The sequence below is a fragment of the Haliotis asinina genome, chromosome 11 (assembly GCF_037392515.1).
Source record: "Haliotis asinina isolate JCU_RB_2024 chromosome 11, JCU_Hal_asi_v2, whole genome shotgun sequence".
Taxonomy (NCBI): Eukaryota; Metazoa; Mollusca; class Gastropoda; order Lepetellida; family Haliotidae; genus Haliotis; species Haliotis asinina.
The window spans coordinates 25,893,896-25,907,885 of NC_090290.1; the positions used below are offsets into that span (position 1 = coordinate 25,893,896).

At 42.6% G+C, this 13,990-nt stretch overlaps 2 protein-coding genes across 2 annotated transcripts; both read right to left on the bottom strand.

Moving 5' to 3' along the window:
* Positions 1-854: 854 nt before the first annotated feature.
* LOC137255891 (prostatic acid phosphatase-like) lies at positions 855-7,364 on the bottom strand. The gene is made up of 11 exons (XM_067793473.1): positions 7,193-7,364; positions 5,336-5,434; positions 5,161-5,247; positions 4,762-4,914; positions 4,523-4,618; positions 4,089-4,178; positions 3,698-3,818; positions 2,372-2,457; positions 1,609-1,801; positions 1,288-1,383; positions 855-994 (listed from the first exon to the last, which is right to left on the bottom strand). The coding sequence occupies exons 1-11, from the start codon at positions 7,286-7,288 to the stop codon at positions 924-926; spliced, it is 1,188 nt and encodes a 395-aa protein (XP_067649574.1). The 5' UTR covers positions 7,289-7,364; the 3' UTR covers positions 855-923.
* An 865-nt stretch (positions 7,365-8,229) lies between these two features.
* On the bottom strand, positions 8,230-13,693 carry LOC137255200 (prostatic acid phosphatase-like). The gene is made up of 11 exons (XM_067792612.1): positions 13,138-13,693; positions 12,183-12,281; positions 12,008-12,094; positions 11,609-11,761; positions 11,370-11,465; positions 10,929-11,018; positions 10,532-10,652; positions 9,791-9,876; positions 9,028-9,220; positions 8,707-8,802; positions 8,230-8,413 (listed from the first exon to the last, which is right to left on the bottom strand). Exons 1-11 carry the CDS (start codon positions 13,231-13,233, stop codon positions 8,343-8,345), a joined length of 1,188 nt encoding a protein of 395 aa, XP_067648713.1. The 5' UTR covers positions 13,234-13,693; the 3' UTR covers positions 8,230-8,342.
* Between the last annotated feature and the right edge of the window lie 297 nt (positions 13,694-13,990).

The following is a 13,990-nucleotide window of genomic DNA, read 5'->3' on the forward strand; positions in this document are numbered from 1 at the left end:
TACTCACTCTGATAGACCAAATCATTGACAAAAACCTCCCTCTCCGTGACAGACAACTGATTCTTCACCTTCAAGTCGACAACCAAAATCAGCAAATCAAAAGCTTGTGATAGTCTTCGTTATGATCCATGCGATGTCACTGGGAATGATTTAGTTTATTTCAAGTCTGACATAGACAAAATTTGTGCTTGGAGCAGAGACATGGTCACAGCGGTGACAGATACATATCTTCAACTCAGTCTCAGTTTCATTCGAGAGTATACAAGGTGTGGGCGTCATACTGTTACCTGGAACTCTGATCAAATCGGATGCTTGACTGAACATGACAATATTCAAGTTTTCACTCATTCCCATTCAGCAAAGTTTCCAGCCTGAGACCCACCTGGACTGGACGATCCAGGCAGACCTGACCCCGCAACACTGGACCTCGAGTTTAACTCAAGTCAAGAGACTGGCAGACATATCAACCCCTTTATGGCGATCTCAGTGCACTTTAGTCCCACCAATGTGGCAACGATGGGACTTGACTTATAATTAACTTAATGACTGTTTGTTACTTGATATAATTCATCACTTACAGTATTGCCCAAGACATTACCTTTTGATGAATCTTGACAGATAATGTTCATCTGCTTTTTTCCCCTGGAAGGCAGGAGGAAGGGCTGACATGCAATCATGCTCAATCCTTGTTCCTTTCTTTTCCTTTGTACGGAATGGTATAGTTTGCCATTCCTAGTTTTGATCTTGTCCATGTTATGGTTGCGGGGAAAAGGGCATGGTGATTGAGAGATGGGTGTTGTTTATTGGCTGGTGGGTTTGTCATGGTTTTATTGCTCAGGAGGCGGAACAAGTGATCACCTAAATGATTGGTATCTATGTTTAATGTGTATTTGAAGTACAGTTGGTGTAACTTAGAGAGATCTTTATTTGAAATATGGATGGAGAACTTTGAGGATTGGACTTGCTCGATGCCCACGCTTCCCGATAATAGTACCTACAAGATACAACATGTAAATTGAGTGGAACCCAGAACAGGTTACATGTGAATTATTGCCATTAAGAATAACAGAACACTGTTAGCTGGACTATTTTCAGGTACTACTTACCTATGAATGGATTAGAGCTCAAGTAGTTACGAAAGGACATAGACACCAGTGATCCTACAGTTCATGACAGATGGGAGATGGCATTGTAAGAACACCTGCAGACTTTTAACAGAGGTAACAGCACAGTTGGTGGCTGATGCACAGGACTTGGTAAGGAGGGGTTACAATGATCCCTGTTTACCTGTGTCGGAGGCAGCACACTCAGCGTCCCAGTCTGTTGGAACCATGTCTTTGGTGAGAGACACAAAGTTGGTCAGCGGGCACTGGAACGTACAGCCTAGACAGGAACCGATGAATAGAGATTACGTGTGTTGTTTTTTATATGTGTTATTCGTGAAGTGCCGAGATTGGTTATTTGTGCTTGGATGAGAGGTTTTCATTGGTACAAGGGTGAGATCTGCCATTCGTGTTAGGGCAAGGGGTGTTATTGGTACAAGGGTGAGATGTACTACTGGTATGGGAAGTAGATTTGTTTGTCGTACAGAGACATGGTGAGTCGCACCTGGTAAGGTGAGTTGATGAGGCTGTGTGTCATCGTTAGGGTCTGTGGAGGACACATTCCTGTAGTACAGCTCCACGTGGAAGGCGCCGGGCGTGGCTTCATGTAGCTCCATGAACAATGCTGAGCTGTAGGATGGGATCATGTTATTGTAGAGCTTCAACGCAGTCAGTACCGACACTACGGTGGAGTCATGCTAGGCAAAAGGAAAGTGTATTAACATAAATCTGCAACGGACACGTGTGTGTAATGAAAAACACAAAGACGTCATTATTGTCAGACATTGCAACTGAATCGTCAAAGGCCATGACCAAATGTGCTGGGACATTTTGTAGCGGGAGCTAAACGACTGGTACCTTGTGTGCCAACGTATATTATTGACTAAATCTATGTATCGTTTTGTATTTATGTAATTATGTGTCTCTGATTAAGTGCGAGTTTTCTTTTCAAAAGAAGTATTACTTCACATTTCCATCTGGCTGTTCATTGAACTTAAGTAGAAGAACTATTTGTTAACCTGACGCTGACATATGATGATCCAAAGTTACCTATTTAGAGTAAGAAGCACGAGGAACGAATGTATCTCATAACAACACTGAGGAAATATTCAGTCAGTCGGATGAAATGACTGAAGCGTGTACCATCGTTCTGTCGATCATGTGGTTTAATGGGCAACTAGTGAAAAGCGCATGAAATATCTTCAGAAGAATACTACACACTTTAGCAGAACATTCCAGAAGAAGTGTGGCTACCTATGTCTACTCACAGCAGAGAACATATTCATCTTGGTGGTGATGGCTTTTGACGCGACTTTCTGTTGGGCCAGTTCTATCCACTTCTTCAGTAGAGGACCTAAAAGACAAAACTCTTGCAATGTCTAGGACTAGATGGGTGACTGCACGTATCTCGAGAAATGGTATGAGATTGCAGAAAGAATCTCATACTAAAGACACAGAGCCATTCAGCATTCCCAAACACACTACCAGAAGGGGTAGTCTTGAACGACAGGATGAACAGTTCCCGTGATGCCACAGTGCACTGTGCACCTCGACAAGTCTAGCGTAAGTGACATAGGTGATGACTATTATAGGTACAGTATGTTCGTTGTTAGACGCCACACTCCGCATTATGTCAGCTACATGAAGGCGGTCTGTAAATAATCGAATCTGGACCAAACAGTATCGTGAATACCGTCATAGAGCACGATGATGTACTATATCAGTCAAGTATCTGAGTCATCTGGCCTGACCACCAGATCCAAGAGTCGCCCACACAAGCTTAGGGGTCATACTTAAGACCAGTTCACACCAGGATCTTCACTGGACAGGTTGATACATGTATGTAGATTGGTGAGTAAGGGAATACAAGCAGTTGAAAGCATTTTCAATCCTTAAACCTAAAAAATAATTTATAGTGTGCGGCAAATTGATGCGGCGGGGGTCACTTTACATATTTCCAAAAACGTTCTAAAAAATTTGTTGAATTAGTTAAAACAGTTCGGTAAACAAAATAATGTCAATATCTTACATGACCACCATCAAAAGCAATACAGGTTTGTGCCCGCCGTTCCATTTAATATTCTACCCATCAAAAGTTTGGACTCACTTTAAGCACTCACTATATGTTATGTATGATATATGTGGTTACATCAAAGATGTAGATCTTTCCTAAGTTGGGGGAACCAACGGAAAACCCCAAGAAGATGAAATGCATGAGGATCGTGCATTGAATTGCTGAAAATTATGTGCATGTGAACAGCTGCGTTTTGGTGTGAAGTTCTGATAAGAATTCACAAATTTTCACTGAGTTTCATCCTTTTTGAACTCATGACAGTAATATTTGCAACGTTACGAATTTGTCTTTCAATACACCAGTTCATGTGTAAACAATACATTTAATCAGTATGGAATACTTTGCAAAATCTAGTTTAAAACAGTTGCCTGAAGTAAGTGGTTAGATTTACACTAGTGACAGAACCTTTCGAGGTTTAGTATATGTCAAGCGGGGGTGGTTGCATGTGACATATTCTGCCATCCCCCAGTTGTTCAACTATCGCTGAGAACATGCTGACCGAATCAAAACTAGGCATCACCTCCTTTCAAACGACCCACGTTGTCATGGAACAGAAGATCGAAGCCGATTTGTTCGAGGTCTCTGAGCTTAGCATAGGAAGTATCGTTAACCCATGCTGGCCAAGCAATATTGTGCACTTTCTGAAAATTCAATATTAAAAAAGATATAAAACGTCGCATAAACATTGCACTCAGATCCGAATAATGTTTTTTCAGTTGAAGCCTGTCGGCTATTTGCAGAACGTCATACACTGTGATCTATCTCACAATGAAGTGTGTCCGCTATTTGCAGAGCATCATGCCCTGAGACCTGTCTCACAATGAAGTGTGTCCGCTATTTGCAGAACGTCGTGCACTGAGACCTATCTCACAATGAAGTGTGTCCGCTGTTTGCAGACATCTGTATCCTACCTCGCAATACAGTGTGTCTGCTACAGGCAACACGTCGCGCACGTTGAATGATTTGAAACCTGATTCTCTGCTCAGAAACTGCAAGAAATCCTGAAACAAGAAATAAATATATCCACATAATCGAAAGGTATTCTCTATTATTAGAGCCCGAGAAAACACTATTCGTCTCAACGCTGATAGGCATACATCTATTTATTCTTCTCTTAGGAGAAGAAAATGTGTCTCAGTGTTGTTTGTCAGACATGTATTCTCCCCAAAGAACTCGGTAGAAGATAATTTACCTCAGTGGTGATCGTCAGACATATATCTATTCCCCTTCAAGGAAAGCTGATAGTCATATATCTTTTCTCTTGTTTGGGACAAAGAGACGATAAGTCGTTCCAATGTAATGTGATGGAAAGATGGAACCATTTGGGCTCTGAGAAAACGTGTACCTGGTTTTCAGCCAATAGCTGCTTAATGCGGTTGGATGCCAAGTTTGCAGCCTCGATTTGGTCGTATTTCTTGCAGGGTTTCTGCATGGCCAGCATCTGCAATGCAAACATAAATGCTAGTGTTATGAAGTACTTTATTCACTTCCCATGGTCCACAGACTTCTGGTTAGAAGTATGTTTCATACAGCCATTTTATTTAGTGTATGGGTTTACATGGTACAGGTGACAGTGTTATTTACGTTATCCTCCACTTCAGGTCTGGTGTGGACGGGGATTGGCTGCCAGGGTATATTGCTGTTCCACACTTGGTATCCACTTGGAGGGTACAGACCAGCCAGGTTGGAGTAGGCAGACATCAGGCACCTGTCCACGTCTGAACTCTCCACGCGGATCTGAAATACATCCAAGTGATTCGATTCATCTCAGGAGAAGGATTTATTGAAGAAAAAGTACCTCTTGCCATACGTCCACCTCTCTGTGCAGGTACTTGTCATGTGTCACCCACCTCTGTGTGCAGGTACTTGTCATGTGTCCATCTCTGTATGCAGGTACTTGTCATGTGTCCTCCATCCCTGTGTGCAGGTAAACGTCATGTATCACCCACCTCTGTGAGCAGGTACATGTATTGTGGCACCTACCTCTCTGTGCAGATACTTGTCGCTGAGAAATCCCGAGTAGCGTCGACGGATAAATCTCCCAAGAGAGTAGTGCTGTTGCATTCCTTCCTGAAAGCCAGTTTACATATTAATGTAGTTTCAAGAATAAAATGTATGGCCATTATACAAGACAAGGTATGCTTGAGATGGGACGTACCGTGGTGAGCCATCCTAGTCCCTGAGGCCAGTACTTGTCGATGGAGTTGGGGTTGTTGGGGTATGTCCGATAGGGGCTGCGGTCCCCATGTCGATATACCTAGGTTAAAAGAGAATTGAATACACGAATTGTACAATGTATTATGTTCTTCATCTTTAAGTTCATTCAACACCCAGGTACACGTGAAGTGATACCATTACTGCAGTCAACATCGTGTGCATGGTGTAGCGTTACCATTGCTGCACTCAACGTCCTGTACATGGTCTAGGGATATCATTACTGCAGTGCACATCCTGTATATGGTCTAGTGTTACCATTACAGCAGCCAACATCCTGTACAGGATCTTGTGTTACTATTACTGCAGTCAACATTCTGTACAGGATCTTCTGTTACCATTACTGCAGTCAACATCTTGTGCAGGATCCTGTGTTACTGTTACTGCAATCAGCATCCTGTATAGGATCGTGTGTTACTATTACTGCAGTCAGCATCCTGGACAGGATCTTGTGTTACTATTACTGCAGTCAACATTCTGTATAGGATCTTCTGTTACCATTACTGCAGTCAACATCCTGTGTAGGATCCTGTGTTACTATTACTGGAATCAACATCCTGTAAAGGATCTTGTGTTACCATTACTGCAGTCACCATTCTGTACAGCATCTTGTGTTACCATTACTGCAGTCAACATCCTGTGCAGGAACCCGTGTTACTATTACTGGAATCAGCATCCTGTAAAGGATCTTGTGTTACTATTACTGCAATCAGCATCCTGTATAGGATCTTGTGTTACCATTACTGCAATCAGCATCCTGTACTGGAGTCAGTATCTTGTACATGGTCTAGTGTTACCATTACTGCAGTCAGCACCTTGTGTGGGATCTTGTGTTACCAGTACTGCAGTCAACATCTTGTACATGGTGTAGCGTTACCATTGCTGCACTCAACATCCTGTATATAGTCTAGGGATACCATTAATGCAGTGCACATCCTGTACATGGTCTAGTGTTATCATTACAACAGCCAACATCCTGTACAGGATCTTGGGTTACTTTTACTTCAATCAGAATCCTGTACATGGTCTTGTGTTACCATTACTGTAGTCAATATCTTGTACATGGTCTAGTGTTACCATTGCTGCAGTCAACATCTTGTGCGGGATCTTGTGTTATCATTACTGCAGTCAATATCTTCTACATGGCCCTAGTGTTATCATTACTGCAGTCAATATCTTGTACATGGTCTTAGTGTTACCATTACTGCAGTCAGCATCCTGGACAGGATCTTGTGTTACTATTACTGCAGTCAACATTCTGTATAGGATCTTGTGTTACTATTACTGCAGTCACCATTCTGTACAGCATCTTGTGTTACTATTACTGCAGTCAACATTCCGCAGATGATTTTCTGTTACCATTACTGCAGTCAACATCTTGTACAGGATCACGTGTTACTATTACTGGAATCAGCATCCTGTAAAGGATCGTGTGTTACTATTACTGCAATCAGCATCCTGTATAGGATCTTGTGTTACCATTACTGCAATCAGCATCCTGTACTGGAGTCAGTATCTTGTACATGGTCTAATGTTACCTTTACTGTAGTCAGCACCTTGTGTGGGATCTTGTGTTACCAGTACTGCAGTCAATATCTTGTACATGGTCTAGTGTTACCATTACTGCAGTACACAGTCTGTATATGTTCTAAGTCCGAACAAGTCTGAACAAACCACAATATACAATCTTCGTTGAGTATTCAACAATGCAAAGGGTGCTCACAGCCATGATGGAACAAGTTAGAAGTGAAGTTGACCATGGCTCGCTACTAGTATCAGAGGAGAGACAAATGTTTCTCACCAGATTGACGAGCCTGAGTGTGGGTGAAGCAGCGAGGCTTACAGCCAAGGCACATCCAAGTACTACAGTAAGTGTCGTCCACATATCCAGTCCCATGTCATAGACTCCGTGGCTGCCTTCAGTTACTGAGACACCAATTCCCTGCTGGCCGGTGGATATAATCTCTTATCTTACACCTTGTCTGGCGCTATTGGTTAACTGTAGCACTCAGTATATTCCAACGCTTATCTGGTAAACACGTGTACAGAACGCAGCTCAGCCCACTCTCCTGTCCAGTTCACATGACTTTCTTAGTACAACTCACCATTTTGAGCGCAAACTGTGGAATAAGACCTCCAGGTATTGTGCCACTGTATAACTCCAGTGCATTCTATGTCAACTACAAGTCCCCACAGGCTACACTTCAAGTCTTGAAGTCACATACTGCTTCAGATCGTCTGCTTAGGTCGGCTGAACTATCCAGACGACGTCACACTTCTTAGCCTTGACCGGTAGTGTAGACAACAGTGTCACAATATTCAAGGTTTTGCTAATTCCCATTCAGCAAAGCTTCCCACCTGTGAGCAACCTGGAGTGTACGATCCAGGCGAACCTGACCCCGGAACACTGGACCTCGAGTTTAACCCGAGTCGAGAGACTGGCAGACATATCAACCCCTTTATGGCGATCTCAGTGTACTTTAGCCCCACCAGTGTGGCAACGATGGGACTTGACTTATAATTAACTTAATGACTGTTTGTTACTTGATATAATTCATCACTTACACATAGTATGGCCCAAGACATTACCTTTTGATGAACCTTGACAGATAATGTTCATCTGTTTTTTTTCCTCTGGAAGGCAGGAGGAAGAGTTGTTAGGTCATCAGTCCGTGTTCGTTACTTTTCCTTCGTACGGAATGGTATAGTTCGCCATTCCTAGTTTTGATCTTGTCCATGTTATGGTTGCAGGAGAAAATGCATGGTGTTTGAGAAATGGGTGTTGTTTATTGGCGCTGGTGGTACTAGCAGATGGTGGTTAGCATACCATTATAACTGTTGGGTTTGTCATGATTTTATTGCTCAGGAGGCGGAACAAGTGATCACCTAAATGATTGGTATCTATGTTTAATGTGTATTTGAAGTACAGTTGGTGTAACTTAGAGAGATCTTTATTTGAAATATGGATGGAGGACTTTGAGGATTGGACTTGCACGATGCCCACGCTTCCCGATAATAGTACCTACAAGATACAACATGTAAATTGAGTGGAACCCAGAACAGGTTACATGCGAATTATTGCCATTAAGAATAACAGAGCACTGTTAGCTGGACTATTTTCAGGTACTACTTACCTATGAATGGATTAGAGCTCAAGTAGTTACGAAAGGACATAGACACCAGTGATCCTACAGTTCATGACAGATGGGAGATAGCATTGTAAGAACACCTGCAGATTTTTAACAGAGGTAACAGCACAGTTGGTGGCTGATGCACAGGACTTGGTAAGGAGGGGTTACAATGATCCCTGTTTACCTGTGTCGGAGGCAGCACACTCAGCATCCCAGTCTGTTGGAACCATGTCTTTGGTGAGAGACACAAAGTTGGTCAGCGGGCACTGGAACGTACAGCCTAGACAGGAACCGATGAATAGAGATTACGTGTGTTGTTTTTTATATGTGTTATTCGTGAAGTGCCGAGATTGGTTATTTGTGCTTGGATGAGAGGTTTTCATTGGTACAAGGGTGAGATCTGCCATTCGTGTTAGGGCAAGGGGTGTTATTGGTACAAGGGTGAGATGTACTACTGGTATGGGAAGTAGATATGTTTGTCGTACAGAGACATGGTGAGTCGCACCTGGTAAGGTGAGTTGATGAGACTGTGTGTCATCGTTAGGGTCTGTGGAGGACACGTTCCTGTAGTGCAGCTCCACGTGGAAGGCGCCGGGCGTGGCTTCATGTAGCTCCATGAACAATGCTGAGCTGTAGGGTGGGATCATGTTATTGTAGAGCTTCAGCGCAGTCAGTACCGACACTACGGTGGAGTCATGCTAAGCAAAAGGAACATGTATCAACATAAATCTGCAACGGACACGTGTGTGTAATGAAAAACACAAAGACGTCATTATTGTCAGACATTGCAACTGAATCGTCAAAGGCCATGACCAAATGTGCTGGGACATTTTGTAGCGGGAGCTAAACGACTGGTACCTTGTGTGCCAACGTATATTATTGACTAAATCTATGTATCGTTTTGTATTTATGTAATTATGTGTCTCTGATTAAGTGCGAGTTTTCTTTTCAAAAGAAGTATTACTTCACATTTCCATCTGGCTGTTCACTGAACTTAAGTAGAAGAACTATTTGTTAACCTGACGCTGACATATGATGATCCAAAGTTACCTATTTAGAGTAAGAAGCACGAGGAACGAATGTATCTCATAACAACACTGAGGAAATATTCAGTCAGTCGGATGAAATGACTGAAGCGTGTACCATCGTTCTGTCGATCATGTGGTTTAATGGGCAACTAGTGAAAAGCGCATGAAATATCTTCAGAAGAATACTACACACTTTAGCAGAACATTCCAGAAGAAGTGTGGCTACCTATGTCTACTCACAGCAGAGAACATATTCATCTTGGTGGTGATGGCTTTTGACGCGACTTTCTGTTGAGCCAGTTCTATCCACTTCTTCAGTAGAGGACCTAAAAGACAAAACTCTTGCAATGTCTAGGACTAGATGGGTGACTGCACGTATCTCGAGAAATGGTATGAGATTGCAGAAAGAATCTCATACTAAAGACACAGAGCCATTCAGCATTCCCAAACACACTACCAGAAGGGATAGTCTTGAACGACAGGATGAACAGTTCCCGTGATGCCACAGTGCACTGTGCACCTCGACAAGTCTAGCGTAAGTGACATAGGTGATGACTATATGGACAATTATGTGAAAATTATGTGCATGTGAAGAGCTGCGTTTTGGTGTGAAGTTCTGATAAGAATTCACAAATTTTCACTGAGTTTCATCATTTTTGAACTCATGACAATAATATTTGCAACGTTACGAATTTGTGTTTCAGTACACCAGTTCATGTGTAAACAGTACATTTAATCAGTATGGAATACTTTGCAAAATCTAGTTTAAAACAGTTGCCTGAAGTAAGTGGTTAGATTTACACAGAACCTTTCGAGGTTTAGTATATGTCAAGCGGGGGGTGGTTGCATAAGAGATATTCTGCCATCCCCCAGTTGTTTAATTTGCTGCAGATTAACTCAGGCCCGTGCTTTGCTGACTCTTGTGCCAAGAAAGTCCTATCGCTGAGGAGACGTGCTGACCGAATCAAAACTAGGCATCACCTCCTTTCAAACGACCCACGTTGTCATGGAACAGAAGATCGAAGGCGATTTGTTCGAGGTCTCTGAGTTTAGCATAGGAAGTATCGTTAACCCATGCTGGCCAAGCAATATTGTGCACTTTCTGAAAATTCGATATTATTATCATTATAACAAAAGGTATAGCAAACGGATACATCAACGATAATACAAAATTTACAAAAAGATATAAAATATCACATAAACATTGCACTCAATCCGAATAATTTTTTTTTCAGATGAAGCGTGTCGGATAGTTGTAGAACGCCATGAAGTGTGATCTATCTCACAATGAAGTGTGTCCGCTATTTGCAGAACATCATGCACTGAGACCTATCGCACAATGAAGTGTGTCCGCTGTTTGCAGACATCTGTATCCTACCTCGCAATACAGTGTGTCTGCTACAGGCAACACGTCGCGCACGTTGAATGATTTGAAACCTGATTCTCTGCTCAGGAACTGCAAGAAATCCTGAAACAAGAAATAAATATATCCACATAATCGAAAGGTATTCTCTATTATTAGAGCCCGAGAAAACAATATTCGTCTCAACGCTGATAGGCATACATCTATTTATTCTTCTCTTAGGACGCGAGAGAAGAAAATGTGTCTCAGTGTTGTTTGTCAGACATGTATTCTCCCCAAAGAACTCGGTAGAAGATAATTTACCTCAGTGGTGATCGTCAGACATATATCTATTCCCCTTCAAGGAAAGCTGATAGTCATATATCTTTTCTCTTGTTTGGGACAAAGAGACGATAAGTCGTTCCAATGTAATGTGATGGAAAGATGGAACCTTTTGGGCTCTGAGAAAACGTGTACCTGGTTTTCAGCCAATAGCTGCTTAATGCGGTTGGATGCCAAGTTTGCAGCCTCGATTTGGTCGTATTTCTTGCAGGGTTTCTGCATGGCCAGCATCTGCAATGCAAACATAAATTCTAGTGTTATGAAGTACTTTATTCACTTCCCATGGTCCACAGACTTCTGGTTAGAAGTGTGTTTCATACAGCCATTTTATTTAGTGTATGGGTTTACATGGTACAGGTGACAGTGTTATTTACGTTATCCTCCACTTCAGGTCTGGTGTGGACGGGGATTGGCTGCCAGGGTATATTGCTGTTCCACACTTGGTATCCACTTGGAGGGTACAGACCAGCCAGGTTGGAGTAGGCAGACATCAGGCACCTGTCCACGTCTGAACTCTCCACGCGGATCTGAAATACATCCAAGTGATTCGATTCATCTCAGGAGAAGGATTTATTGAAGAAAAAGTACCTCTTGCCATACGTCCACCTCTCTGTGCAGGTACTTGTCATGTGTCACCCACCTCTGTGTGCAGGTACTTGTCATGTGTCCATCTCTGTATGCAGGTACTTGTCATGTGTCCTCCATCCCTGTGTGCAGGTAAACGTCATGTATCACCCACCTCTGTGAGCAGGTACATGTATTGTGGCACCTACCTCTCTGTGCAGATACTTGTCGCTGAGAAATCCCGAGTAGCGTCGACGGATAAATCTCCCAAGAGAGTAGTGCTGTTGCATTCCTTCCTGAAAGCCAGTTTACATATTAATGTAGTTTCAAGAATAAAATGTATGGCCATTATACAAGACAAGGTATGCTTGAGATGGGACGTACCGTGGTGAGCCATCCTAGTCCCTGAGGCCAGTACTTGTCGATGGAGTTGGGGTTGTTGGGGTATGTCCGATAGGGGCTGCGGTCCCCATGTCGATATACCTAGGTTAAAAGAGAATTGAATACACGAATTGTACAATGTATTATGTTCTTCATCTTTAAGTTCATTCAACACCCAGATACACGTGAAGTGATACCATTACTGCAGTCAACATCTTGTACATGGTGTAGCGTTACCATTGCTGCACTCAACATCCTGTACATGGTCTAGGGATACCATTACTGCAGTGCACATCCTGTATATGGTCTAGTGTTACCATTACAGCAGCCAACATCCTGTACAGGATCTTGTGTTACCATTACTGTAGTCAATATCTTGTACATGGTCTAGTGTTACCATTACTGCAGTCAACATCTTGTGCGGGATCTTGTGTTATCATTACTGCAGTCAATATCTTCTACATGGTCTTAGTGTTACCATTACTGTAGTCAATATCTTGTACATGGTCTAGTGTTACCATTACTGCAGTCAACATCTTGTGCGGGATCTTGTGTTATCATTACTGCAGTCAATATCTTGTACATGGTCTTAGTGTTACCATTACTGTAGTCAATATCTTGTACATGGCCTAGTGTTACCAATACTGCAGTACACAGTCTGTATATGTTCTAGTGTTACCATTGCTGCAGTGAACAAAAATTGTACAGGATCTGGTATTACCATTACAGCAGTCAACATCTTGTACAGGATCTAGTGTTATCATTGCTGCTCTCAACATCCTGTAATTGGTCTTGTGATATTATCCGAAGTCCGAACAAGTCTGAACAAACCACAATATACAATCTTCGTTGAGTATTCAACAATGCAAAGGGTGCTCACAGCCATGATGGAACAAGTTAGAAGTGAAGTTGACCATGGCTCGCTACTAGTATCAGAGGAGAGACAAATGTTTCTCACCAGATTGACGAGCCTGAGTGTGGGTGAAGCAGCGAGGCTTACAGCCAAGGCACATCCAAGTACTACAGTAAGTGTCGTCCACATATCCAGTCCCATGTCATAGACTCCGTGGCTGCCTTCAGTTACTGAGACACCAATTCCCTGCTGGCCGGTGGATATAATCTCTTATCTTACACCTTGTCTGGCGCTATTGGTTAACTGTAGCACTCAGTATATTCCAACGCTTATCTGGTAAACACGTGTGAAGACGACACGGTGCTCCTGTACAGCACGCAGCTCAGCCCACTCTCCTGTCCAGTTCACATGACTTTCTTAGTACAACTCACCATTTTGAGCGCAAACTGTGGAATAAGACCTCCAGGTATTGTGCCACTGTATAACTCCAGTGCATTCTATGCCAACTACACACATCCCACAGGCTACACTTCAAGTCTTGAAGTCACATACTGCTTCAGATCGTCTGCTTAGGTCGGCCGAACTATCCAGACGACGCCACACTTCTTAACCTTGACCGGTAGTGTAGACAACAGTGTCACTTTGAGTCGTTTTAGTACTTAGTCAGATCTACTGAGTATCTTGACATCGATATTGCTTATCTAAGCAGAGATAACCGTATCTTAGAAGCTAAGTGACTAAGTATGAAAAGGGACCTGATATGCTTTGCGGATGAAAATAGGCAAAGTTGACACTGTGATCAAATATCTTCCACGAAAAGGGAGTTGAAGAGTGGGACTAAAGGAATCAACTTCAACTGCCACATAAAGGACAATCAATGATATGATTGTGGGTGATCGCCTAGTCACCAGTCACCACAGGGAGACGAAAGATGTAATAACGTCCCCAGAAATGAACT